At 47.0% G+C, this 27,066-nt stretch overlaps 2 protein-coding genes across 10 annotated transcripts in view; one reads left to right on the top strand and one right to left on the bottom strand.

Moving 5' to 3' along the window:
* The window catches only part of EME2 (essential meiotic structure-specific endonuclease subunit 2), a 27,014-nt gene extending 7,366 nt beyond the window's left edge, over nucleotides 1–19,648 (bottom strand). For 2 of the 6 annotated variants that reach the window (XM_060260472.1, XM_060260473.1), the window contains exons 1-6: nucleotides 19,493–19,648; nucleotides 15,438–16,084; nucleotides 10,810–10,937; nucleotides 7,942–8,034; nucleotides 2,663–2,787; nucleotides 2,445–2,556 (exon numbers count right to left, since the gene is read on the bottom strand). In XM_060260472.1, the coding sequence (XP_060116455.1) occupies nucleotides 2,445–2,556; nucleotides 2,663–2,787; nucleotides 7,942–8,034; nucleotides 10,810–10,937; nucleotides 15,438–15,906 (927 nt within the window). In that variant the 5' untranslated portion in view covers nucleotides 15,907–16,084; nucleotides 19,493–19,648. Of the gene's footprint in view, nucleotides 1–2,444; nucleotides 2,557–2,662; nucleotides 2,788–7,941; nucleotides 8,035–10,809; nucleotides 10,938–15,437; nucleotides 16,085–16,598; nucleotides 16,891–19,169; nucleotides 19,317–19,378; nucleotides 19,472–19,492 lie in introns of those variants that run through there. The other 4 variants (XM_060260468.1, XM_060260470.1, XM_060260474.1 and 1 more) reach the window with 4 other exon arrangements.
* On the top strand, nucleotides 19,384–27,066 carry MRPS34 (mitochondrial ribosomal protein S34). Of its 4 annotated transcripts, XR_009556493.1 has the most exons (5): nucleotides 19,649–19,794; nucleotides 21,646–21,969; nucleotides 23,559–23,601; nucleotides 26,223–26,612; nucleotides 26,732–27,066. XR_009556493.1 is itself a non-coding variant. In XM_060260481.1 (4 exons), exons 2-4 carry the CDS (start codon nucleotides 21,652–21,654, stop codon nucleotides 26,501–26,503), a joined length of 642 nt encoding a protein of 213 aa, XP_060116464.1. In that variant the 5' UTR covers nucleotides 19,384–19,794; nucleotides 21,646–21,651; the 3' UTR covers nucleotides 26,504–27,066. The 4 variants fall into 4 exon arrangements, 3 of the variants coding, with proteins under 3 accessions (XP_060116464.1, XP_060116462.1, XP_060116461.1); XM_060260481.1 differs by having other exon boundaries at nucleotides 19,384–19,794; nucleotides 26,223–27,066; XM_060260479.1 differs by having other exon boundaries at nucleotides 19,689–19,713; nucleotides 26,223–27,066.

Raw genomic sequence — 27,066 nt, 5'->3', positions numbered from 1 at the left:
GTCTTAAAGGTGCCACTGGACTCAAAATTCGTTCTGCTGATTCAGACTAACGTGGCTGCCCACCCGAATCTTCCTCAGTACACTTCCGAAACACTAAGGACACTTCCTAAATACACTTATTCACAGCACAGTACAAGAGGCATCGACAAACTCTGTTCAAAGTTGAGCAACATAACCAAGAATAGATGTAACGGCAAGGCAAACACAGCAGAGAAAGGTCAGGCACCGATGTTATGTATGTGGACTGAAGTGGGTGTTCCTGCCTGGCTCATTGGAGCCACACGAACGGAGCTTGGGGAACTGGGAACAATGGGCAATGGGATCCAAATCTCTGCTGCCCTGCTCCAGTCACAGGGCCCCGGCGGCTTTGAATGATCCAATAACGTGCTTGCATGGGAACCCGGAGCTGGATATAGTTTAGGGTCCGTTGGCCGGTTAGTCCTCCTTGTTAGTGCAGCCACCTACCATGCTGTACTCATTAAAGAGCTTGTTATCACGACCACCTCGCCTCATCCATGCCGAAGAACTCACTATATTATAGTGGCGACAAAGGCACCTATGAGAATAGTCCACCTGGGCCAAATGGAGGCCACTGGTCTTCTGACCCACCCCCCTCCCCCCTCCCAGCCCCCAAACCAACCAGAACTTCCTGGAAAATGAGCATAACTGTCAGATGTCTGCAAAGTTGGCAACAGGCAGTGCTGAGAAGGCTGCTGTCTCTAGTTGCTAACACCTACTATGCACTGACCTAAAAACAGGGTGGGGGGAATCTTGTGGGTGGAATTTGACTCAGGCACAGCGTATTTCCTGAGTGCCAGCCTCCAGGTGGGACCTGGAGTCCCTCCCAGAATTACAGCACATCTCCACACTATAGAACAGGGGTGGCCAACGGTAGCTCTCCAGATTTTTTTTGCCTACAACTCCCATCAGCCCCAGCCGTTGGCCACGCTGGCCTGATGGGAGTTGTAGGCAAAAAACATCTGGATAGCTACCATTGGTCACCCCTGCCCTAGAGAAAATGGAAGTTCTGGAGGAGGGACTCTTTGGCCCTGTGCCCCACTGAGATCCCTCCCTCTCCAGCCCCAAATCTCCAGGACTTCCCCAGCCTGGATCTGGCAACCTCACCCCCTTCTGAAATGCTAAGGACACTTCCTAAATACACTTATTCACAGTACATGAGGCATCGGCAAACTATGTTCAAAGTCGAGCAGCATAATGCAGAATAGATGCAATGGCAAGGCAAACCTAGCAGGGAAAAATAAGGTGGGTGAGAGCCAGTTTGGTGTAGTGGTTAAGTGTGCAGACTTTTATCTGGGAGAACCGGGTTTGATTCCCCACTCCTCCACTTGCACCTGCTGGAATGGCCTTGGGTCAGCCATAGCTCTGGCAGAGGTTGTCCTTGAAAGGGCAGCAGCTATGGGAGCCCTCTCAGCCCCACCCACCTCACAGGGTGTCTGTTGTGGGGGAGGAAGATAAAAGAGATTGTAAGCCGCTCTGAGTCTCTGAGATTCAGAGTGCAGGGCAGGATATAAATCCAGTATCATCATCTTCTTCCCCCCACCAGTGGCTAGGGGGGACTTGGCAACCCCAGTGTGGTGAGAGCCGAGCTTCAGAGAGAGATTAAGAGTATGGGATACTTCCTAGATTCCCAGCCCTCCCCCAACTTAAAAAACCTCCTCACATGTGAAAAATTACTAATTTGGAGAAATAAGTTTCACCTAACCTTCTTTCCAAGTTGCTAGTTTTGCACAAGAAGGTGGGTGGAATAACATTCAACATGTAACCCCTCCCCCCTTTCTCAAAGTGGCACACTCCAGAAATAGCTTTGACCAGGGCTTCTTTTTGTAGCAAGAACTCCTTTGCATCTGAGGCCACACCCCCGATGCAGCCAATCCTCCTGGAGCTTATAGGGCTCTTAGTACAGGGCCTACTGTAAGCTCCTGGAGGATTGGCTACATCGGAGGAGTGTGGCCTAATAGGAGGAGGAGGAGGAGAAGAAGAAGGAAGAAAAGGAGGAGGAGGAGGAAGAGAAGGAGAAGAAGGAGAAGGAGGAGGAAAAGGAGGAGGAGAAGGAGGAGGAGAAGAGAAGAAGGAGGAGGAGGAGAAGAAGGAGGAGGAAAAGGAGGAGGAGGAGAAGGAGGAGGAGCAGCAGCAGCCCTGGCTTTGACCATTCTGTGTAATGTACAGACCAAGCTGGTGTGAAGAGCACATTCCTTCCTTCTTGGCTAAGCACTGACCAGACAAGGGCCCCTATTTTTCTCTCTCTCTTTGCTTCCTAGTAAAGCGAGGACAAAAGAGCCACAACAGCCCTGTGGGGCAGGTCACACCAGCATATGGTGATGAGCTAACAGTTATCCAATGAGACTGGTGATTTGAACCCAGGACGTTCAAGTCCCCACTGGACATGCTCGCTACACCGGCACGCCCCAGCCGAGCGCCCTCACCTCCTCCATTTGCTGCTGCGTCATGAACAATTCTGGGCTAGGCTGGGATCTTCCGTAGCTGCTCCGTTCCTCTGGCCCAGGGTTCAGGGCTTCTCCGTGATGCCGACTGTACCTAAGCAGGTCAAACGACAATAGCCTCAGGAGATTCTCACTGCTTCTCAGGTTTCCCCCCTACCCCTCCGTCACTCTGTCTCTGGCAACCCTCCTAACACACGCACCACTGGAAGGCCTCCAGGCCAATGACCACCACGTCATGCACCTTTGCAGAGCAGTCTCCTGGGCTGCTAGAAGGCAACAGTTGGCTCAGATCTGGAGTGGCCCGCTGGCTCACGGGGCTGGTGCTCTGAAACAAACAGCTGATGTTAAAATCCTGCGTCATTTGCAGCACGCATTTCAGTCTTGTGTTTGTTGGTTTGCATTTGCATGTGTGTGTGCGTGCACGTGTGCAATCGTGGCGAGAAGTCATGGCAACCTCTGGCGACTCCTGCTGAGGCATGGAGGTCATTCAGAGAAGTGGCTTGACAGAGCCTGCCTCCGCCTCCCGACTGCTGGTATTCCACAGAGATCTCCCATCCAAGGACTTGCCAGAAAAGAACCTGGGGTCCTGGCAACCTCTGGTGACTAACCCCTCCTGGGGGCCTGGAGGATATTCAGAGAGGTGGCTGAATAGAGCCTGCCCCTGCCCTCCCCACTGCTGGTATTCCTTGGAGGTCTCCCATCCAAGCACTTGCCAGAGAAGAACCTGGAAGTCTTGACGACCTCTAGTGACTGACCCCTACTGGGGGCCTGCAGGATATTCAGGGAGGTGACTGAATAGAGCCTGCCCCTGCCCTCCCCACTGCTGGTATTCCAAGGAGGTCTCCCATCCAAGCACTTGCCAGGATCAGCCCTGCTAAGTTTCCGAGATCTAGGCTTGCCTGAACTATCCAGGGCAAGGCACGTTTCAATTTTCACAGGTAGGGGGCAGCTGCAGTCACACATCGTCCTGCACCTTCCCTGCTATCGACACTCAAATCCTGAATTCCAGCTCCCTTTCCCTGCTCACCTCCGGCCTCGTGGCTTTCGGCACCAACCTCTTCCGGACGCTGCTCTCGTCTGCCTAACTCTCCCTAGTGCTGCCTTTCCAAAATGTTGCCTTCCTAAATGTGAAGAAGATAAGACCTTTGAAGCAGAACCCCATCCCAGGGCTTCGCTGGAAACAAGAGGGGGTTGGCGGGGGGAGGGCGTTCTGTGTCCTCAATACAGCAAGTGTAGAAAGAAATAACGCAGTTGGTCACAGAAGCAGAGTCCCTGCATGTTTTGCCACAAGCCAGGGACAGAACTTGCTTGGAACTCATCCAGGACTTTTATAGGACAGGCCCAGAATTCAGGCTGGCTCAGAACTGCCCACACCGCCTGGGAGAACAGTTGTCCCAGATACCCACTACTGCCCCACAGAAGAAGAGCTGGTTTTATACCCCACCCTTCAATACCCAAAGGAGTCTCAAAGCAGCTTACCATCACCTACCCCTCCTCTCTACAGAAAAAGAAGAAAGGAAAAGGAAAAGATGAAAAAAGAGAAGAAAGAAAAGAAAGAAGAAAAAAGAGGAGGAGATTGGATTTATACGCTGCCCTTCAGTACCCAAAGGAGTTCTAAAGTAGCTTACAACCACTTTCCTTTCCTAGAAGAAGAAGAGGAGAGGAGGAGGAGAATGGATTTATACCCCGCCCTTCGCTATCCAAAAGAATCTCAGAGTGGCTTACAATCTCCTTTCCCTTCCCTTCCCCACAACAGACACTCTGTGAAGGAGGTGGAGCTGAGAGAACGCTCCGAAAACTGCTCTTGAGCAGAACAGCTTTGAGGGAGTTATGACTGATCCAAGGTCACTCCAGCAGTTGCACGTGCAATGCTGGGGAATCAAACTTGGTTCTCCCAGATTAGAGTCTGTGCACTTAACCACTATGCCAAACAGACACCCTGTATGGTAGATGAGGCTGAAAGAGCTCTGGGAGAGCTTGTGACTGACATGTGGCTGCATGGGGGGTGGAGGAATGGGGAATCAAACCCGGTTCTGCAGATCAGATTCTGCCACTCTTAACCACAAAGATCCCAGAGAAATTAACCAATAGAGATCCCAGAGATGGAACCCGGGACCTTCTGCAAACAGAGTTTTGATCGACCATCTGAAAATGCCAACCATCCACTGGACTCTGTACCATCTGCTCCAGCCAGTAGTGGCTCTCCGGGGTCTTCAGAGGAGAAAGGTTTCCCCCAAGCCCTGCTACTGGCTGAGGTTGTTCAACTGGAGAGGACAGAGATTGAACCTAGAAACATGCGCTTGACTAGTCAGCCACATCGGTCCCCCCATCACAATACAAACCAAGAGTGGAATTCTAGCAGGAGCTCCTTTGCATATTAGGCCACACACCCCTGATGTAGCCAATCCTCCAAGAGCTTACAAGGCTCTTTTTTGTAAGTTCTTGGAGGATTGGCTACATCAGTGGGATGTGGCCTAATTCCACCCGGATATAAACTTTGGGGTTTCCTGGAACTGGCCTTAGAATAGACCCCTCCAAGTGATACACACAACATCAACAGCACACAGAGAAGGGCACTCCCCCCTCTTCACTGCTCCTTGTCTACCAGTGCAAGTCTCTGACAAGGATTTGTTTCAAAATTGTGGGCTAGAACAGGGTTGCCAAGTCCAATTTAAGAAATATCTGGGGACTTTGGGGGTGGAACCAGAAGACTGGGGGTGGAGCCAGGAGACATTGAATGGTGGAGCCAGGAGCAAGGTTATGGCAAGCATAACTGAACTCCAAAGGGAGTTCTGGCTCACATTTAAAGGGACCACGCTCCTTTTAAATGCCTTCCCTTCATTGGAAATAATGGAGGATGGGGGCACCTTCTTTTGGGGCTCACAGACCCCCTGGTCCAATCTTTTTTAAACTTGGGGGGGGTGTTTTGAAGAGAGGCACTGGAGGGAGGGAGGGAGGGAGGGAGGGCGGGAGGAAGGAAGGAAGGAAGGAAGGAAGGAAGGAAGGAAGGAAGGAAGGAAGGAAGGAAGGAAGGAAGGAAGGAAGGAAGGAAGGAAGGAAGGGAGGGAGGGAGGAAGGAAAGAAGGAAGAGAGGGACGGTGGGTGGGAGGGAGATTGGAAGGAAGGGAGGGAGGGATAGAGGGTGGGAGGAGAGAGATTGGAAGGCAAGAAGGTTGGGAGGGAGGGAGAGAGATTGGAAGGAAGGGAGGGTGGGAGGGAGGGGAGAGATTGGAAGGAAGGGAGGCAGGCAGGGTGAGAGGGAGAAAAGGAGGGAGAGGGAAGGAAGGAAGGAAGGAAGGAAGGAAGGAAGGAAGGAAGGAAGGAAGGAAGGAAGGAAGGAAGGAAGGAAGGAAGGAAGGAAGGAAGGAAGGAAGGAATGGAGGGAGGCAGGGAAAGAGAGAGAGGGAGGGAAGGAAGGAAGGAAGGAAAGAAGGAAGGAAGGAAGGAAGGAAGGAAGGAAGGAAGGAAGGAAGGAAGGAAGGAAGGAAGGAAGGAAGGAAGGAAGGAAGGAATGGAGGGAGGCAGGGAAAGAGAGGGAGGGAAGGAAGGAAGGAAGGAAGGAAGGAAGGAAGGAAGGAAGGAAGGAATGGAGGGAGGGAGGGAGGGAGGGAGGAAGGAAGGAATGGAGGGAGGGAGGCAGGGAAAGAGAGGGAGGGAAGGAAGGAGGGAAGGAAGGAAGGAAGGAATGGAGGGAGGCAGGGAAAGAGAGAGAGGGAGGGAAGGAAGGAAGGAAGGAAGGAAGGAAGGAAGGAAGGAAGGAAGGAAGGAAGGAAGGAAGGAAGGAAGGAAGGAAGGAAGGAAGGAAGGAATGGAGGGAGGAATGGAGGGAGGGAGGCAGGGAAAGAGAGGGAGGGAAGGAAGGAGGGAAGGAAGGAGGGAAGGAGGGAAGGAGGGAAGGAGGGAAGGAAGGAAGGAAGGAAGGAAGGAAGGAAGGAAGGAAGGAAGGAAGGAAGGAAGGAAGGAAGGAAGGAAGGAAGGAAGGAAAATAGATGGGGAAAGGAGAGATAGAAAGAAAGCAATTTTACCTTTAAAAGCACTCTCCAAGCTGCCAGCTGGCTTGGCTGGGAGAAGTGATTTAGAGAGACAAATGCCTCCTCCGAGGCAGCTGACAGGGCAGTGGGGGCTTCAAGAGCCACACAATATGTGTGAAAGAGCCATATATGGCTCCCAAGCTGCAGTTTGGCCACCCCGGATTTATACACATATATTCATGACTGTACTAACCCATGTATTAGAATGTCAGTATTCACTAATCCTTATATATGCTCCTTATATTCTTTAAAGTGTTATGAAGAATAGTACTGGCAACAAGGGGGGCCGCTGGGGATGGTAAGCCACAGTGGGAAGCCAGGGCCCAGGGCTTTTTTTGGTAGCAAGAGCTCCTTTGCATATTAGGCCACACACCCCTGATGTAGCCAATCCTCCAAGGGCTTACAGAGCTCTTATTCCAGGGCCTACTGTAAGCTCTTGGAGGATTGGCTACATCGTGGGGTGTGGCCTAATAGGCAAAGGAGCTCCTACTACAAAAAAAAAGCCCTGCCAGGGCCTAATCTCATCTCCCTGGTAACGGAAGATAGGTACCAACAAAAGGCGTCTGTGAGCTGGAAAGCGACCTTGAAAGTAACACTGCAGCCTGAGAAATAATTCAAAGACTTTTGAGCAGGAGACATTCAGGCGGGAGGGGTGGTGGGCCATTAACCTGTAACCTTTGTTTGGATTGTAAGTGTCATTTGATTTCAGTCTGGCAAAGGCAGTAGCCTTGCTTATACATGCAACAAGCGTTTGCTATGTGTTTCTTCAATTAAAGCTTCTTCTGCATTTACTCAAGAAGTCTTGTGACAGATTCCAGGCAAAACCTTACAGCTTTCAGGCAGCAGTCTGGGGAAATCTGATTCAGCACTTTGCACGCTGAGCACAAATTCCTCTATTAGAAACTCACTGTCACTGACAAACAAACAAAGATCCTAGAGCAACAGAACCCAGTGATTTGGGTCTGCTGTTCCCCACGAAGGTCTGGACTTGCCCTTTTCTCAGCTTTGCTTGAAACCACAGCGGCCCATGGCCAATGGCTGGAGTGAACAGAGATACACTAGAATGTTTCCCAGAATGCCTCTGCAGTTCACCAGCAGCTGTTCCCTCATAGATTGGTGGAAGACAAAGTGATGCAAGAAGAGAAGGGCTTTTTTTGTAGTAGGAACTCCTTTGCATATTAGCCACACCCCTGATGTAGCCAATCCTCCAGGAGCTTACAGTAGGCCCTGTAAGAAGAGCCCTGTAAACTCCAGGAGGACTGGCTACATACTAAAGGTGTGGCCTAATATGCAAAGGAGCTCCTGCTGCAAAAAAAACCCTGACTACTGAAACTAGTGAACTTCAGCTCTGGGACTTAAGAAGCCAACCAAATCCAACCACGAAAAATATTTTAGGAGCCGACACTGATACCCCCCCACCAAGCCCAACAAGCCACAGAGAAACACACCTGCAGGACAGAGAAGAGTCGCTTAAGAAAATCTCTGGGCTCCAAGAGCAGCAAAATCTCCCTTTCCTCTTCTGCCTTTTCTGGGGGCTCCTCCTGTGGAAACAGAAGACAGCTTGTGAGTCAATATTCCCTCTGCTCCATAGCAAATTTAAAAAAAAAATCTAATCAATAATCTATAAGAACATAAGAGAAACCATGTTGGATCAGGCCAATGGCCCATCCAGTCCAACACTCTGTGTCACACAGTGGTCAAAAAACCCAGGTGCCATCAGGAGGTTCATCAGAAAAAAAGAAACACCACCCACTTTTCTCATGTCAGGGGTGGCCAAACTTGCTTAACATAAGAGTCACATAGAATAAACGTGAGATGTTTGAGAGCCACAAGACATGAACCTCAGATGTTTGAGAGAAAGGAGGGAGGGAAGGAGGAGAGAGAGGTGGAAAGAAAGATAGCAACTTTAACTTTAAATGTGTTCTCCAAGCCCCCATGCTGGTTGGTTTGGCTTGGAGAAGGGATTTTAAAAGGCAAATGCTTTTTCCAAGCTGGCTAATGGGGTGTGGTGGGGGCTTCAAGAGCCACGGAAAATGTGTGAAAGCCACATGTGGCTCTTGAGCCACAGTTTGGCCACTCCTGTCTCATATGAACCCTGGCCCATATTTGGAGAATGTCTTCTAAGGCCCTGACCCCCCCTTGTCAAGCTGACCGGAAGGAGGGAAATGTTCCTGAGCTGCTGGCAGCCATATTGCAAGCAGTGCCCACTCTCCGTTTTCAGACTGCAAAGAGCACTCGCTGTCAAGAAGCAGATCTTGCCATGAATGCTGTGCAGTCTTAGCTTTCGCTCTGTTTAGCTCTTCCCCTGTTTTGACAATGTAACGTAGATGCAACTGTTCTTCCCTGATGTCATGATCCTGGGCCTACTGAGGCTTACAGGCTCCAGAGAAGCGTACCTAGGAGTTACTACAGAAAGCCTACATCTCCTAGGATCCCTTCGGTCCCTCTGATTGGGTGGCAAGGTTTTGGAGGGAAACTGGCCCAGAGAGGGGAACCTGGCCAGGGTTCATATGAGACAGGAGTGGCCAAACTGTGGCTCTTTCATACATTTTCTGTGGCTCTTGAAGCCCCCACTGCCCTGTGAGCCAGCTTGGAAAAAACATTTGCCTTTTTACATTCCTTCTCCAAGCCAAACCAGCCAGCATGGGGGCTTGGAGAACACATTTAAAGTTAAAGTTGCTTTGTTTCTTTCCACCTCTCCCTCTTTCCTTCCCTTCGTTCCTGGGAGAAAAGTATAAAAGGGCTAAGCCCAGACAGTGTTCTTTCCTGGAAAGGCTGCAGGCAGGGAGGTTCTCTGTCTGGAGAGGTTGCAGACAGAGAAGGAGTGGTCTCTGGAACAGGCAGTGGGAAGTTCCCTCACCCAAGGGAAATGTGGTGAGTTTGGTATTAGAGCAGGGAATGTCTAGTTAGTTGCGTCAGGACTTCTGTTTATTTGCACCCACCTTTACCGTATTCATACTCACTACTGCACTGAATGCTTATCACCCACTTATTGTTTTAGAACACTAGTAATAAACTCCTTTAGTTGTTATCCTGCCTGGGTCCTCACATCTCCTTGATCACAGTTAAGAGGATTTACTAATAAGGAAGATACAGGGGTGGTTGGGTGCTCTGGGCCCTCCCATGCAGACCCTTACCAAACTGGTGGCGGCCAGTAGAGGGCCCTCCTAGGCCCCTGCTGTGTGACACCTGGACAACAGAAGGCCTGTACAAACAGCTTGCATTCCTCCCTCAGTTGTGAAGGCCGTCTGTTATCTGTTGTACCAGCGTCTCCCAAGTTTCATTCTTAGAAAACTGTCTCAGGAGAGGGCTTCACTCTTCTCCTGGGAAAATGTTTTGAACCTTGATTCCCACTTTACAAGCCCGGCAAAAACTTGCTTATGTAGTAACGGCTGAGGTGATCGTCTAATTGTATGGGCTGAGCCGCCAAGGCAGGGCCGGCCCTAGACTGTCTGGCACCCCAGGCAAGGCTAACTTCTGGTGCCCCCCCCCTCCGCCCATACTGTTAACCAATTTTCAAAATACAGATGAATTGTGGGGAAAATGAAAAGCACCATTCTGTGCCCCCAGAAGGCTGGCGCCCTAGCTGATTGCCTACTTTGGCTAGTGGCAGGGTCAGCCCTGCTCCGGGGTCAGTTCTTCCAAGAAGTATCTAGGGCAGGGGTGGCGAACTCATTTGTTATGAGGGCTGAGTCTGACATCAATGAGACCTTGTTGAGCCGGGTCATGTTGGGCCGGCCATGTGTGAACCTATTTAAGATTAGGTGGCAGAGATATAAACTTCATAAAGGACTCGGACAAACATAAATATATATTTAAACTTAAAACATGCTTAAAATGTTAGCACTCATTGGTCTTAAATATGCTTTCTTTGTATATCTCCCATGGGATCCAGGGAACTGGGCAAAGGAGGTTCTGGCTCTTTCCTTCCTTCCCCAGGGGACTGGTGGAGGAGGAGCCTCAGCCAATAAAAGGAAGAGAGGCTTGGCTCAGTAGCTCTGCTGTGTGATTAAGAGAGCCTGGCAAAGCAACCTATTCCTCTTCACTTCCTCCCCAAGTGAGGAGGCTCAGCCAATGAAGAAAATAGAGGTTTTGCTCTGTAGCTCCTGTGCAATGGAGCAAGCCTTGCAAAGCAAGCTGTGATGTAGAAGGAAGCAGATGACAGAAAGAAAGCTCAGGGGCCTGAGGTGTGTGTAATGACAACTGTGCAGAACTTGACATTCACAGGCTGAGAAAGTCAGGGAGCCCTCGGCAGGGGACCACAGCAGTTCCAGACAGCCCTGGTCCAGTTAAGAAGAGCAGATGCGAATACTCACAGTGTCGCTGGAAACATTTCTCCTCCAGGTGATGGTGCAAGGCTGGGCCTGGGGCTCGAGGCAGCAGTGACACTCCAAAGCCTCCAGAGCCTCCAGCAGAGCATCTGACCCAGGATCCTCCAGGAGACCTGGCAGGAGAAGAGAAGCAATTTCAGCCCACGTCTCAACTGCACAGCAATCTGAACCACGGCACTCACCCCCTGAACTACACACCCAGGCACCAATTGCCCTGGTCAAGGGGGGGCTAGCTACATGGCACTGCAGCCTCAACCTGAATTGAGCCCTCCTGGATCTGAATTGGACCCTCCTGTCTCTGCCGCAGTCCTGAGTGTTAAAACAATTTTATTTGGTAACACATTATATTTCTTGCATCATTAATAACTTCTTTTATCTATTCTGTATATTACTTTCTACCCACCCCTCCCCCCGTTACTTGACCCCCGCCGGTGTTATTTACTTAAAGTACTAATGTTTAAAGGAACCCTTAACTAATAAAAACAAAAATTAATATTCTTCTTTTTTCTAAGACTTAATCATTATCAAAAATTGTCCAATGTCCTTTTATTTTCCACTCTTTTTCTACATATCTTCTGAACTTTTTCCACTCCATCTTAAAAACTTCTAAATCATAGTCTCTTAAAATTCTTGTTAATTTGTCCATTTCACTCCATGTCATAACTTTTACAATCCAATCCCATTTCTCTGGAATTTTTTCTTGCTTCCACAACTGTGCATATAATGTCCTAGCAGCTGAAAGCAAGTACCAAATTATAGTTCTATCTTCTTTTGGAAATTTTTCCATTTGTAATCCCAATAAGAAAGTCTCTGAAGTTCTCTTAAATTCATATCCCAAGATTCTAGAAATTTCTTGTTGAATCCTCTGCCAATACTTTTTTGCTCTTTCACAAGTCCACCACATACGGTAGAAAAGAACCTTCATGTCTTTTACATTTCCAACATCTGTCTGGCATCTTATTATTCATTCATTCATATTATTCATAGTTGATTATATGACAACCACTTTTCTTCACCCGTCTCAGCTGTTATTTTTATCACTTCGGCTGGCACTATCCATAACGGTTCTCTCATCTCCATATTTCTTATATTTCATCCATGTATTTAGCAAGCTGTTTCCTATATAATGGTGAGAGAAAAAGCCGTCTATCTTCCCCCCCCCCATAATACATATAAGCATGCCAGCCAAATTTATATCCATGACCTTCCAACGCTAAGAGTTTTTTGTTTAACAACATTATCCATTCTTTTATCCATACTAAACTGCTTCATGATATAATTTTAAGTCTGGTAATTAGGCTTCCCAATCCCCAGGTTCCAGCGGGGGATCCCCCGGTTTTAAAGGCTTCCCCCCCCCCCCCAGCCAGCTGGACAGCAGGGGAAGCCCCACCCCCACAGCCATTATGCACCTCCATGAACAATTCCCATAGGGAATGATGGGGAATTGAGCCGCGGGTATCAGGGGCTCTGGGGGGGCTGTTTTTTGAGGTAGAGGCGCCAAATTTTCAGTATAGCATCTAGTGCCTCTCCCCAAAATACCCCCCAAGTTTCAAAAGGATTGTCCTAGGGGGTCCAATTCTATGAGCCCCAAAATAAGGTGCCCCTATCCTTCATTATTTTCTATGGAAGGAAGGCATTTTAAAAGGTGTGCTGTCCCTTGAAATGTGATGGCCAGAACTCCCTTGGAGTTCAATTCTGCTTGTCACACCCTTGCTCCTGGCTCTGCCCCCAATGTCTCCTGGCTCCACCCCCAAAGTCCCCAGATATTTCTTGAATTGGACTTGGCAACCCTACTGGTAATTGAAATCCGCCTCTCTCTTTTGCATCTGTTAAAATTTTCATTTTAATTCTTGGTTTCTTCCCCGCCCACACAAACTCTGAAATTTTTCTTTGCCATCCATTAAATTGTTTACTGTCTTCCACAATCGGAATAGTTTGAAACAAATACATTATTCTTGGTAGAATATTCATTTTAATTGCAGCTATTCTACCCAACAGTGACAAATTAAGTTTATTCCACTTTAACATATTTTCATCCATTTTATGCCATAGCTTCTTATAATTATTTTTGAACAAATCAATATTCTTCATTGTTATCTCCACAGCCAAATATTTTACCTTGGAGGTAACTTCACAGCCCATTAGTCTCTGCAATTCTTGTTGCTTATTTAGTTGCATATTTTTACATAGAAGTTTTGATTTTTCTTTAATAATACAAAGTCCCGCCAACTCCCCATATTCTTGAATTTTGGCTAACAACAAAGGTGTGACTTGTATGGGGTTTTCATTTATAAACATTATATCATCTGCAAATGCTCTGTATTTGTAAGTAAATCCTTTTACTTTTAATCCTTCTATTTCTTTATCTTCTTGAATTTGCATCAGTAATATTTAAAGAGTCATTATAAACAACAGTGGGGAAAGTGGACAACTTGTCTTGTACCTTTACTAATTATCATGTCTTCTGTAAGATCAGCATTTATACATAGTCTTGCACGTTGTTCAGTATATATTGCTTTTATCATTCTTATAAAGCTTTCTCCCAACTCCATTTTCTCCATTACTGCAAAAATAAAATCCCAATTTAAATTGTCAAATGCTTTCTCCGCGTCCACAAAGAATAATGCTACTTCCTTTTCTGGATGTCTTTCATAATATTCTACAATATTTACAACAGTTCTGATATTGTCTCTTATTTGCCTTTTGGGAAGAAACACCGCTTGATCTTCCTTTATAAAGTTTATCAAATATTGTTTAAACCGTTCTGCCAAGATTCTTGTATAATTTTATAGTCATTATTTAATAATGAAATTGGTCTATAATTTTTTATGTTCGTAACATCTCTATCTTCCTTTGGAATCAACGAAATAACAGCTTCCTTCCACGTATTTGGTACTTTCCCCTTTGTTCTTATCATATTTATCAATTTCTGAAGTTTTGGGATTAACTCCTCTTTGAGGGTTTTAAAAAATTTAGCTGTATATCCATCTGGCCCAGGTGCTTTTCCATTTTTCATTGCATTAATTGCTGCTCCGATTTCTATTTTTTCAATTGGATCGTTCAAAACATTTCCCATATTTTCTGCTAAGGGTGCCATTTTTATCTTTTGTAAGTACTCATCCATCTTTTCTTTCCTTACTTTAACACTTTTAAATAACTTGGCATAATACTTAAAGAATTCTCTTTTTATTCCTTCTTGATCTAGCACCTCTCTTCCATCCACCACAATTTTATTAATAATTTTACTTTCTCTCGTTTTCTTCAGTTGCCAGGCCAAATATTTTCCGGGTTTGTTTGCTTCCTCGAATGATTTCTGCTGCAATCTTTTCGGATTCCATTCCAGTTCTTTATTTAACAAATGTCTCATTTGCGTTTGTATTATTGTAATCTCCCTTATAATTTTCTTTTTCCCTGGCCTTTTTCTCAGTTCCCCTTCTTTTTTCTTTATTTCATTTTGAATGTCCAACATCTGTTTTTCTTTTGCCCTCTTCTCTTTGTTATTCAATGTAATCAATATTCCTCTCTGCCGCAGTCCTGATTCGTATCACGCCCATCTGCTTTTGCGTGACTGTTAACAGGGCTTTTTTTCTGTAGAGAAGCTCCTTTACATATTAGGCCATCCCCCCTGGTGTAGCCAATCCTCCTGGAGCTTACAGTAGGCCCTATAAGAAGAGCCCTGTAAGCTCTTGGAGGATTGGTTACATTAGGGAGTGTGTGGCCTAATATGCAGAGGAGCTCCTGCTACAAAAAACCCCGACTTTTAAACAGTGGAGAATGCAGACCCCGATTCCTCAGCATTGCTCCCGCTTCATCTTCTCTTTGGAAGACTTTCTTCAGTTTTTCTGGGGAAGAACCACCAACATTCCTATTCAGCCTTACAAGACAACTCCCATTCCATGTGACTATAGAGCTAGTGTGGTATCATGGGCACAGGAAATGGGTAGGGTTGCCAAGTCTAATTCAACAAATACCTGGGGATTTTGGGGGTGGAGCCAGGAGCAAGGTTGTGACAAGCATCATTGAACTCTGAAGGGAATTCCGGCCATCACATTTAAAGGGACCACACACCTTTTAAATGCCTTCCCTCCACTGGAAATAATGGATGGGGCACCTTCTTTTGGGGCTCATAGAATGGAACCCCCTGGTCCAATCTTTTTGAAACTTGGTGGGTGTTTTGAGAAGAGGCACTGGATGCTACGCTGAAAATTTGGCGCCTCTAACTCAAAAAACAGACCCCCCAATCAGTTCTCCATTATACCCTATGGGAATCAGTCTCCATAGGGAATAATGGAATGCCCACCAGACATTTCCCTTCTTTCTGATGACCCTGAAGTGGTAGAAGGGCCTCCAAACCAGGGGATCCCTGCCCCCACCAGGGGATTGGCAACCCTAGAAATGGGTGACCTGGGTTTCTGATCCCTTCTGTACCGTGAAAGCTTTGTGGGCAACATACCTTCAGCCTCACCTACCTCACAGGGTTGTTGTGAAGGTAAAATGGAGAAGGGGAGATTGCTGTGAGCCACTTTGAGCTCCCACTGGGGTATACAGAAAGGACATAGCGAGCAAATGTAAGAGGCTGAAACAAAATCATTTCTGTGCCAGACGTCTCCTACCTGGATCCACACACACAGTCAGGCGCTTCATACACTGCTCGGGCCGCAAGAGTTTCAAGGCGGCAGCTGCTTCCTTTTGCCTCTGCTTTTCAAGCGCGCTCTGCTTCCGCCTCATCATTCTCTCCTCTTTCTTGAGTTCTCTCTCCAGCTTCCTCGCTTCCAGTTTTGCCCGATCTGCCTCCATTTCCTCCAGAGATCTCTTTGTCCTCCTTTTCTTCAGGCTCAGAGAGGAAGAGGCTTTGCGCGACACTGAGTCCAAAGACAGCCCCTCACTTGATTTGCCCGTTCCCTCACGCTTTTCCTTCCCAGCATAATTGCAAATGGCAGCAGGTGTATGGCTGCCAGCAGCACTTGTGGTTTTCCATGATTCAACATCACTGTCTGCTTCAGAGTCTGAGATTTCCCAAGTGACGGCTCTTTGGACCACATGGCTGGTTTTCTCCAGAGGATCCACCTTCACATCTGCCATGGCTGACCTTATTCTTCTGGAATTCTGTTACATTTCCTGTTTAGAATGCTGCTTAGGAAGGCAGAAGTCCATAATTCTATTGAAAGCTTGATCTATCTTGTTTCCCAAAATGCAAAAGAAACAAACACAGTTCTTGCGCTAATTTGGGTTCAATCATTTCACCAAAAGACTTAGATTCCTGTCAGAAGACAGATTATTGTTAAGAGAAACTAGAAGGGAAAAGAGTAATAAACATCATATCCATGGAAACTGCAGCCACAAAAAGCTGTATTTTTGCATGTCCATTTGTGGGTTCAAACCCAACATGATCAGAGTGTTTTAGGCTTCTGTTTCCAGAACTACAGTACACTAGAACCAGTAATTCGCTTAAAAATGAAAAGACTCAACCCTAAACTGGATTAAACTCAGATTGCCATGCCCCTCTTTCAGAAGCACATGCAACTTCTCCAAATGTGGCAAGGCTACCTGGAGATGGAATTCTAGCAAGAGCTCCTTTGCATATTAGGCCACACACCCCTGATGCAGCCAGTCCTCCAAGAGCTTATTATTTGTAGCCTTGAACCTCCTAAGAGCTTACATCAGGAATGTGCGGCCTAATATGCAAATCCTGCTAGAATTCCACTCCTGGCTACCCTGCAAATAAAAAGGTGGCAAAATATCACCATCCACTCATCAACACCTCTGCTACTCACTCAATTCAGTTCCTTCAGACAGATCCCTCCTTCTCAAGGCAAGCAGCAGATATAAGCATAATCCAGCCTACTCTCCTTTAGAACCCCGACAGGAGCCAATGAAAGCTTTGTACTTGGGTTATTTGGATACTGAACAGGACAGGGAAATCAATGGACCAGAAACGATGAACCTGGTTCCACCTTGGTCTACAGTTCCTTCTATGCATGGCTATTATGACCACATCACATCTGAAGAGAGAAGAGAGTATTTTCCTACCACACCTTCATTCACAGAAACGGGAAAAGATTTGGTCTGTTGGGAAGAAAATAATAAACAAAACCACTTTTAAAAGAAAACTCAGTCTCTCTTCAGTCTTGTATCTGCTAAAAGGTCTTCCACGCAGGAACATCCCTTTTTAAAACAAGTCCCTGCCACCTTCTATCTGAACCCCAATTAATGTAGCCAGAGCGGGGAGCAAAAAGACAGAAGATTTAGTTTGCCTTGCTGTTCCTCTCACAGAGATCTGGGACACAGAAGTGGGAACCTTGTCAAGGCACATACTGGCATACAGCACAGCAGCGAAGAGAAGGAATTGTAACCCTGGAGATCACCCATTCATAGAATCAAAGAGTTGGAAGGGACCTCTAGGGTCATCTAGTCCAACCCCATTCAAATCCTGCCAACGTCAAACACCCATGAGACGGTTACACTGTTCTGTCAGTGCCTCACCCATAAAACTGAGCGATAGTGATGTCATGTATTGCAGGGCTGTCATAAACACTAGAAAAAAATATGTATGAAACATTAAAAACGTCATATGCACCCCTAAGCTGGATAGGCCTGGCAAGCCTGATCTCATCAGATCTCAGAAGCTAAGCAGGGCCCACTCTGACTAGTTCTTGGATGGGAGACCTCCTTGGAATACCAGCAATTGGGAGGCGGGGCAGGCTTTATTTAGCCACCTTGCTAAATATCCTGTAAGGTGTAGCAATGGCCACTAGCATAGATTGCTTTAAAAGTGGTTTAAGCAAGAGTATGGAATATAATCCAGCCTTCTTCATGTATCAGAATTTACAAAAAAGGCCCTGAGCTGGATAGCCCAGGCAAGTCTGATTTCATCAGATCTCGGAAGCTGAACAGAGTCGACTCCGGCAAGTACTTCAATGGGAGACCTCCCTGGAATACCAGAACTGGAAGACAGAGGCAGGCTTTATTCAGCCACCTCCCTGAATATCCTCCAGTAGGGGTCAGTCACCAGAGGTTGCTATGACTTCCAGATGTAGAAGAAGAAGAAGAAGAAGATATTGGATTTATATCCCGCCCTCCACTCCGAAGAGTCTCAGAGCGGCTCACAATCTCCTTTACCTTCCTCCCCCACAACAAACACCCTGTGAGGTGGGTGGGGCTGGAGAGGGCTCTCACAGCAGCTGCCCTTTCAAGGACAACCTCTGCCAGAGCTATGGCTGACCCAAGGCCATTCCAGCAGTGGAGGAGTGGGGAATCAAACCTGGTTCTCCCAGATAAGAGTCCACACACTTAACCACTACACCAAACTGGCTCTCCTTATGTGTGTATGCATACACACATACACCAATACAAATATATATATATATCCCTGCCCCCCACCCAAAAAACCCTACATGCACAGTGTCACCAAGCCAAACATCACCTTCTGATTTGCCATTAAAGAGGCAGCACCAGAGGAGGGACAGTTTAGAATAGGGGTGGCCAAACTGCGGCTCCGGAGCCACATGTGGCTCTTCCACGCATATTGTGTGGCTCTTCAAGCCTTCTCTGCCCAATCCACTGGCTTGGAAGAATGCATTTAAAGTTGCTTTCTTTCCACCTCTCCCTTCCTCCCCATCTATCTTCCTTCCTTCTCGCAAACATCTCTTTACATCACTTCTCCTAGACAAGCCAGTCAGCAGCTTAGTGAATGCATGCTTTCTTTCCATCTCTCCTTCCATTCCCCATCTATTTTTCCTTCCTTCCTTCCTTCTCTCAAGTATCTCTTTAAATCACTTCTCCTAGCCAAGCCAGAAGCTTAGGGAATGCATGCTTTCTTTCCAGCTCTCCTTCCCTCCATCTATTTCCTTCCTTCCTTCCTTCCTTCCTTCCTTCCAACATCTCTTTACATCACTTCTCCTAGCCAAGCCAGTCAGCAGCTTAGTGAATGCATGCTTTCTTTCCATCTCTCCTTCCATTCCCCATCTATTTTTCCTTCCTTCCTTCCTTCTCTGAAGTATCTCTTTAAATCACTTCTCCTAGGCAAGCCAGAAGCTTAGAGAATGCATGCTTTCTTTCCAGCTCTCCTTCCCTCCATCTATTTCCTTCCTTCCTTCCTTCCTTCCAACATCTCTTTACATCACTTCTCCTAGCCAAGCCAGTCAGCAGCTTAGTGAATGCATGCTTTCTTTCCATCTCTCCTTCCATTCCAAATCTATTTTTTCCCTTCCTTCCCTCCCTCCCCCCCCCCCCCCGCTAACATTCATATTTTGTGGCTCTCAAATATCTGACATTTATTCTATGTTAAGCAAGTTTGGCCACCCCTGGTTTAGAACATGTCAAGCTTGCCCCCTCCCCTCTTTCACCCGGCACTGTGATCAATTTTCGCCCCTTCTGGCCAAACGAGACGGGAGAGCGGCTTGAGCCCCTTTGGAGAGCTATGAACCCCCCTTCTCCCTAACAGGAACTCAAGTGGGCACTCCCCACATCAGCAGCTGCATGAAAAGGAAGGAGACAGAAATACGGGGAAGAACCGGAACTACAAATCTCGACACACTTCCGACCGAAACCCCACCTTTTGTTTTTTCCCTCCACGCTGCCCTCCCAACGCAAAACATCCCCCCGACCCTCTTCCGAGGCCGGCTTTCGCGAAGGACCGGAAGTTAATACCATTCGATTTTTTCCTTACCTCGGATGCTCCGTTCCGGGCTTCCCTGGCGGCTCAGATAGAGAACAAAAAGGGGGCAAGAGAGTATGGCAACAGCGCGAACAAAAATCTCAGCCTCTGCGAAAATGTGTTTGTTTCACGTTGAACGGAGCGGAAGTGTTCCTCCCCGGACAATACAGTGGGGCGGACCACATCGCCGCCAACTACAGGAATAAGCGAGGGTTGCAAAGAGCGACTGGAAGGTGAGAATCCCAGATCAAGTTGAGGGCAGAGTTGCTGCTTGGTCTGCTGTCCCCGGGACTCCTGTGAAAAGAGACTCTTTGGTAAGTACTGCTAACTTCAGCAACGTGATGCTCTCTGTGAAATGAGAAAAGCTGCCTCTGCCAAAAATATAGGGTAGGGGTGGCCAAACTGACTCAGGAGTCACATGTGGCTCTTTCATACGTATTGTGTGTCTCTTGAAGCCTCTACCACCCCATTGGCTGGCTTGGAGAAGGCATTTTTCTCTTTAAATCACTTTGCTAAGCCAGCTGATGGCTTGGAGAATGCATTGAAAATTGCTCTCTTTCCACTTTCTTCTTTCCTTCCTAAGAGCCAGTTTGGTGCAGTGGTTAAGTGTGCGGACTCTTATCTGGGAGAAATGGATTTGATTCCCCACTCTTCCACTTGCAGCTGCTGGAATGGTCTTGGGTCAGCCAGAGCTCTGGCGGAGGTTGTTCTTGAAAGGGCAGCTGCTAGGAGAGCTCTCTCAGCACCACCCACCTCACAGGGTGTCTGTTGTGGGGGAGGCAGATAAAGGAGATTGTAAGCCGCTCTGAGTCTGATTCAGAGAGAAGAGCAGCGTATAAATCTGCAGTCTTCCCCTCCTCCTTCCTTCCAGCTTTCAGACATCTGGCATTTATTGTATGTGGCTCTTATATTAAGCAAGTTTGGCCATCCCTGATATAGGGTGTGGATAGTGCAGTATTAAAGTGATTTAAGCTGTTCTGAAATCAATGGACTTTTGCGGGGGGAGGAGGTATGTTTGTATTCGTGTGTATGTGTGTGAGAGAGAGAGTGTGTGCATCTGGAGCCTGGAAGTTATGGCAGCCTCTGGTGACTGGCCTCTACTGGGGGGCCTGGAAAATATTCAAAGGCAGCTGAATAAAGCCTGCCCCTTCCTCCTGACTGCTGGTATTTCAAGGAGGTCTCCCATCCAAGTGCTTGCCAGAGTCGGCCCTGCTTAGCTTCTGAGATCTGACAAGATCGGGCTTGCCTGGGCTATCCAAGTCAGGGCTGAAATCAATGGACTTTAAAAGGTACAATTCTATTTAGGAGTGCCCCTGGTGGTCACTCTACTGCTTGGGAACCAAGAAGGAGATTAACTATGAACATATACTGGGAGACCTTGAGACTGTCACACACACTTAGCCTACCCAACCTCACATGGTCACTGCTTGCATTGTCACTCAGGGTTTTTGCTCATTGATCATTAGATGTCCTCTACTGTATGATTTCTTCTTTTCTCTTTCTATGATCTGCCTTGAGTCTTAGTGAGAAAGGAGGGTATAAACAAATAAAATACAGGAGAAGAGAATCATGTCAGCTGCTCTTGGCCTCCATTGGAGAGAAGGGGGAGTTTCTACAGGCTGCCACCACTCTGGTATGGGTCTGCCCAGAGCACCCACTCAACCCCTCTATCTTCCTTCTCAGCAAGTACCTCTACTTATGACCAAAGAGGCTTGAGGTCCCAGGCAGTATAACAACTATAATTTTATTGCAGTTGCTCAAGAACAAACAAATGGGTTGTAAAATTATTTGTGTAATAGTGAAAGGGAAAACAGTAAAGGTGGTACAACTGCATGTTCCCTCCTTCTGCACGTTCCCAACTCACTCACCTCTCTTTGGATGAGGGGACTCTCCTGCTGCAGCCTCTCTCCAGCTCAGCCAATACTGCTCCTCCTCTAGCTAGGGCTCTTATCCTTTCCTCCCAGATCCCACCCCTCTATTCTGCATTGGGCAAATTTTCCCTCCAAAACTGCTGCCCACCCAGTCAGAGGAACAGAAGGGATCCTGAGAGATGTAGGTCCACTAGCAACTCCAAGGTAGGCCTAGGGCATGACAACCACAGAGACAAGAGGAGGCAGTGGTATTTTCCCAGCACCAGTCTTATGTTCCCTGCTTTTGTTCCGCAGGCAGCTATGGTTCGTAAGAAACTTTACCGGCCCATTGCAGCCATGGCTAAGAAGATCCGAGAGTACCGGGCGTTGAAAAACCAACCCCGAGACTCCCAACGCTTTGCCTTGGACTACGAAACCATGATCCGTCCCTTCACAGGCAAGCGTCTTCCTGTGCTGGCTTGGGAGGATGTGAGGAACGAAAACCGGCTGTTCACCCTGCTGTGCAGGCTGCATCATTTTGGCATTGGGCGCATGGTGACGCGCAAATCCTGGCTGTGGGCCTATGAGGAGCCGTGTTATTGGGTCATCACCAAAGTGAAAGTGGATTATACAGCTGAGGTGAGTGCTGTTTGTGGGCAGGCAATGAGGAAGGATGGGCTGGGGCAGGGGTGGCCACACTGTGGCTCAGGAGCCGCATATGGCTCTTGAAGCCCCCACTGCCCTATTGGCTGGCTTGGAGAAGGCCTTTGTCTCTTTAATTTTTATTTTATTTAGTTTATATCCCGCCCTTCCCACCAAAGCGGCTCAGGGCGGCTCACAACACAAAAGTTCTAACACAGGATTAAGTTTTAAAATACATCAATTTACAGCATTTAAACAATAAACCAGTAAAAACAGTAAAACAAAGCCATTTACCAAAGTACCATACTACAGCCTTCTATTCGAAATTTTCAAGTACCGATCAGTTGTATGCCAACCGAAAGAGGACTGTCTTACAGGCCCTGCGGAACTGCCCAAGGTCCCGCAGGGCCCTCACCTCTTCTGGTAGCTGGTTCCACCAGCAAGGGCCCTCCCTCAGGGCCCTCACCTCTTCTGGTAGCTGGTTCCACCAGCAAGGGGCTGTGATTGAAAAGGCCCTGTCTCTGGTCGACTTAAGTTGGGCCTCCTTTGGCACAGGGATTGCAAGCAGGTTTTGAGACCTCGATCTCAGCACTCTCTGGGGAACATATGGGGAGAGACGGTCCCTAAGGTAGGCAGGTCCTAGGCCATATAGGGCTTTAAAGGTAATAACCAGCACCTTGTACCGAACTCGGTATATTATTGGCAGCCAGTGCAGTCCCCGGAGCCCCAGCTGGATGTGCTCCCATCTAGGAAGACCTAATAGCAGCCAGGCAGCGGCATTCTGCACTAGCTGCAACTTCCGGGTTCGGCACAGGGGCAGCCCCATGTAGAGGGCATTACAACCTTGAGGTGATCGTTGGGTGGATCACCGTTGCCAGATCGTCATGCTCCAGGAAAGGGGCCAACTGCCTTGCCCGCCTAAGATGAAAGAATGCGGACTTGGCAGTGGCTGCTATTTGAGCCTCCATTGTCAAGGAAGGCTTCAATAGTACCCCCAAGCTCCTGACCTTGTGCGCCGTTGTCAGTGGTGCACCGTCAAAGGCTAGTAAGAGGAATTCCCTTCCCGGGCCACGACAACCCAGGCAAAGGACCTCTGTCTTGGCTGGGTTTAGCTTCAATCCACTCAGTCTGAGCCATTTAGCCCCCCAGCCATTTAAATCACTTCTCCAAGCCAGGCCAGCAGGTGACTTGGAGAATGCATTTAAAGTTAAAGTTGCTTTCCTTCCTTGAGGCTCTCAAACATCTTAATTTCATGTCTTGCGGCTCTCAAACATCTGATGTTTAGTCTGTGTGGCTCTTACACTAAGCAAGTTTGGCCACCCCTGCTCTAGGCTCTGCCTGAGAAGGCTGAACAGGGGCTGAGGGTGGCCCGCGCCAGCACAGTGCAGTCCCAGAGGCTCCCAGACCGTGCTGCAAAGCGCCAGGAACCCACCCAGCCCTTCTCTGCTGTGCCACCACCCGTCATCCTCACAGCCAGGGGGCAATGGGGGAGGGGGGCGTAGGCCAAAGGCAGGCTTAGCGCAGGGCCTGAGTAGGAAGCATAACGTCCTCTTCCTAACCAGTGTTGCTTATGTGCTCTGTTGCAGAATATGGATCACGGACAAGCCTGGGGATATCAAACATTTAGAGGTAAGGAAACGTCAACCAACTCCTGCTTTGCCACATTTGCATTCATGGAGAAATGTTAACCAAACTGAAGCCAGGGGTCTGTCATTTTTCAGCCAGCAGCGCTTGCTTTGACCATAAAAAGTGGAGGGTGTTGAGTTTTCACCTCGTCAAGCATGCTGTAAGGCTAGAAGTAGGAAGCAGAATGTTATGCCAAATCCCTGTGTGTTCCACACAACCGGTGGGCAAGAGTGCTCCCCATTCAATAAGCGGCACACTGCAAGTCCTGCAGCAAAAGGAATCTGATTTATTTAATAAATCAATAAAGAGAAAACATGAACAGAGAGTGAAAGACCCTCAGGAAGCTGATGGGATGCAGGAAATGCAGACCATAACAGGCTTCATCCCAAATTATACAAACCATGATTGGCTACCCAAGAGGTGACATGATAGAGGTTTACAAGGTTCTGCATGGGATAGAGAAGGTAGAGAAAGTCCTTTTCTCCCTTTCTCGCAATACGAGAAATCGTGGACATTCAATGAAATTACTGAGCAGTCTGGTTAGAACAGATAAAAGGAAGTCCTTCTTCACCCAAAGGGTGATTAACACACAGAATTCACTGCCACAGGAGGTGGCGGCGGCTGCAAGCATAGACAGCTTCAAGAGGGGATTGGATAAACATATGGAGCAGAGGTTCATCAGTGGCTATTAGCCATAGTGTATTGTTGGAACTCTCTGTCTGGGGCAGTGATGCTCTGTATTCTTGGTGCTTGGGGGGAGGGCACAGTGGCTTCTAGTGTCCTGGCCCCACTGATGGACCTCCTGATGGCACCTGGTGTTTTTGGCCAGTGACACAGAGTGTTGTACTGGATGGGCCATTGGCCTGATCCAACATGACTTCTCTTTTGTTCTTAGTGGAATTAAAATGAACTCTAATATAAATTCTATATGCTTGACCAAAACTTCTCCCATATTCTGATGTGATTCTAAGGTAAAAATATGATTTCTTGGTGGACCTCTGGGTCAGTAATGTCAACTAAATACGTAAATAAGTGACCTTGTCCATTGCATGTTTGTCCATTGGCAGCTTCACTTGGGTGAAATTACAGTGCCCCTTGGGTAGTACAGGAATGTCCAAAGCAATCAGTAGGCAAGTCACTCAGTTCTGTCACCTCTTAACCAAGTTTCTTGCGGGAAGCTGACGTTCTTGTGGGAAGACCACTGCTAGCTGTTTAAAATGGCAGGCAACAAATCTTACTGCATTTCCATTAGGCACAAGCTGGTGCCTAATGGAGATGCAATAAGATTTTTTTGCTTGACATCAAACTGTGAATATTACAGAACAGTCAGGCTCTTGAAAAAGCATCTCCGTGAGAAACACGGTCTGAAGTTGACGGACACGTAAGGAACACTTCTTTTCCCTTTGGAGCCACATCATCATAGAAGAGTGTTGGATTCCACACAGAGTGTTTGGAAAAGTGCAAAGACTGGTTGTGAAAGTGGACTTCATGCATAAAAAGACTGCTTCTTCTATGTAGTGGAACCTTCCTCCATGAAAGAAACTTTTTTACTGTATGATTTGGTATCTCTTAGTGTTCAAGAAATTTCAGTTTCCTCATTGTATTCCAACTTATGTTGGAAAGGCTGTGGGAATGTTGGTACATTTGCACATTGCTGGTGGCAATGCCCACTAATAGAAGCTTTCTGGAGACAGATTCCTGAACACATTAACCACATTACTGGTTACAATATCCCACACTCTCTTGAAGTCTTTTTTTTTTTTTTTTTGCAATACTCACAAACTCTGAAGATTCCAAAGTTTTCTTGTGATTTGATTGGAAGTCGTCTTACAGCCACTTAAACCGCTATAGCATCTCTATGGAAATCCAACACCTCACCATCACTTGAACTCTGGTTTACAAAAATCTGGGAAATGTAATAATGGAGAAAATCAAGGCACAACTTTCCTTGTTCGACATTTACCCCAAGGTCATATCTTTTGAAGAAAAATGGCTTCCATTTCTGGAATATACTGAATCTTAAAACATCTTACCTATTAACACAACTTACCTTCAGTTTCTCTCACTACAATTCTTTCTTATACCACCCCCTTCCCCCTTTCTCTTTTTATTTAAATATTCCCTTTCGTTTGGCTTGGGATGGAGCGAGGCATTATTCTTAGCTTAAGAGTCAAAAATTCTAGCTCAGTTAATTTATCCTTAATAAGATATTTATTTATCGATTGATTGGCGAGCTGGACATTACCTTAAATGCTAAATAAGATGTTCTCCAATGTTATATGCACCACAGTACTTTATGCAGAGTAGAATTTTGTTATATATGGAATTAATCTACTCGATACTACTTCATCTGACAAAGTTCTGTATAATTTGGAATTTTTAAAATAAACTTATCATATGTTTAAAAAAGAGAGAGAGAGAAAGAAATTGATACAGAGTCTATAATTTTTTTTTTTGAATATATTTATTTCCTGTAAACAGTTTATTGTTTTTCCTGCTGTTCTTTACTGTTGCCGCTTGCTTCCCCCCAGCTTTTTAAAACGGCAGGAATGTGAAATGGTCTCCCGTATATCAGAGGGCATCATTTGTTTGTAGCTTTCTTCATTTTGCCTGTTTCTTTGTAGGCCACACAAGCAAGGAGGTGAAAGAAATCCCCAAGGTCATGTATCACGACTGGCGCATGGTGCCGAAGCATGAGGAGGAGACCTTCAGGAAATGCACCCCATGGGAAGAAGAAAGGGTCGAGTACGCCCCATACCCCCCCTTGCTGCGGGCCATGATCCTTGCTCAGAGACACAAGGAAGGGAATCTGGACGCAGAAGAGCCCATGATCGACTTTAAACGTTTAGCTGCCCTCCAAAAGGAGTATTCTTCCCAGAAGCAAACAGAAGGGACGTCAGTCTGAAGACCTCAGGGTGTTTCCCGCATTCTTTCTAGTTCTTTCTGTCAGACATTGCCTGACACTTTCACTTTCTAGGACATTACACTGAGAAACATTTGCAGGGATTTTTTTTGTAGCAGGAACACCTTTCCATATTAGGCCACACACCCCTGATGTAGCCAATCCTTTTGGAGCTTACAGGGCTCTTCATACAGGGCCTACTATAAGCTCCAGGAAGATTGGCTACATCAGGGGTGTGTGGCCTAATATGCAAAGGAGTTCCTGCTACAAAAAGAAAAAGACTTGCACATTTGTAACATGCTGAATCTCACAGTTCGCTAATTCTGCTCGGTGTGTTGAATGCTGTTATGAATCAATGTGTCTGTCTGGATATGCTGTGTTGCCTGCTCGGACAATGTGCTTTTGATGCCCATGTTCACTGTTTGAAATGTGACCCCTTGGCCAGCTATGTGCAGCGAGAACAACTTCATCTCTCAAAGGCTAGAGTAAATCAGCAAGATTAATTCTCTGTTTTTAATTGAGGAGGGTCAGTTATAACTCTAATGTAATAAAAGTGTTTCCATGTC

Source organism: Heteronotia binoei, chromosome 20 (assembly GCF_032191835.1).
Source record: "Heteronotia binoei isolate CCM8104 ecotype False Entrance Well chromosome 20, APGP_CSIRO_Hbin_v1, whole genome shotgun sequence".
Taxonomy (NCBI): domain Eukaryota; kingdom Metazoa; phylum Chordata; class Lepidosauria; order Squamata; family Gekkonidae; genus Heteronotia; species Heteronotia binoei.
The sequence above is the reverse complement of the archived record's forward strand: the minus strand, read 5'-3'. Positions and strand labels throughout refer to the sequence as shown.

Excerpts from the sequence above, each read along its gene's own strand:
- MRPS34 (XM_060260481.1), top strand. The coding sequence starts at position 21,652 with ATGGTTCGTAAGAAACTTTACCGGCCCATTGCAGCCATGGCTAAGAAG. Across the intron at positions 21,970-23,558 it reads AAGTGGATTATACAGCTGAG|AATATGGATCACGGACAAGC; the intron begins GTGAGTGCTGTT and ends GCTCTGTTGCAG. Across the intron at positions 23,602-26,222 it reads GGGATATCAAACATTTAGAG|GCCACACAAGCAAGGAGGTG; the intron begins GTAAGGAAACGT and ends GTTTCTTTGTAG.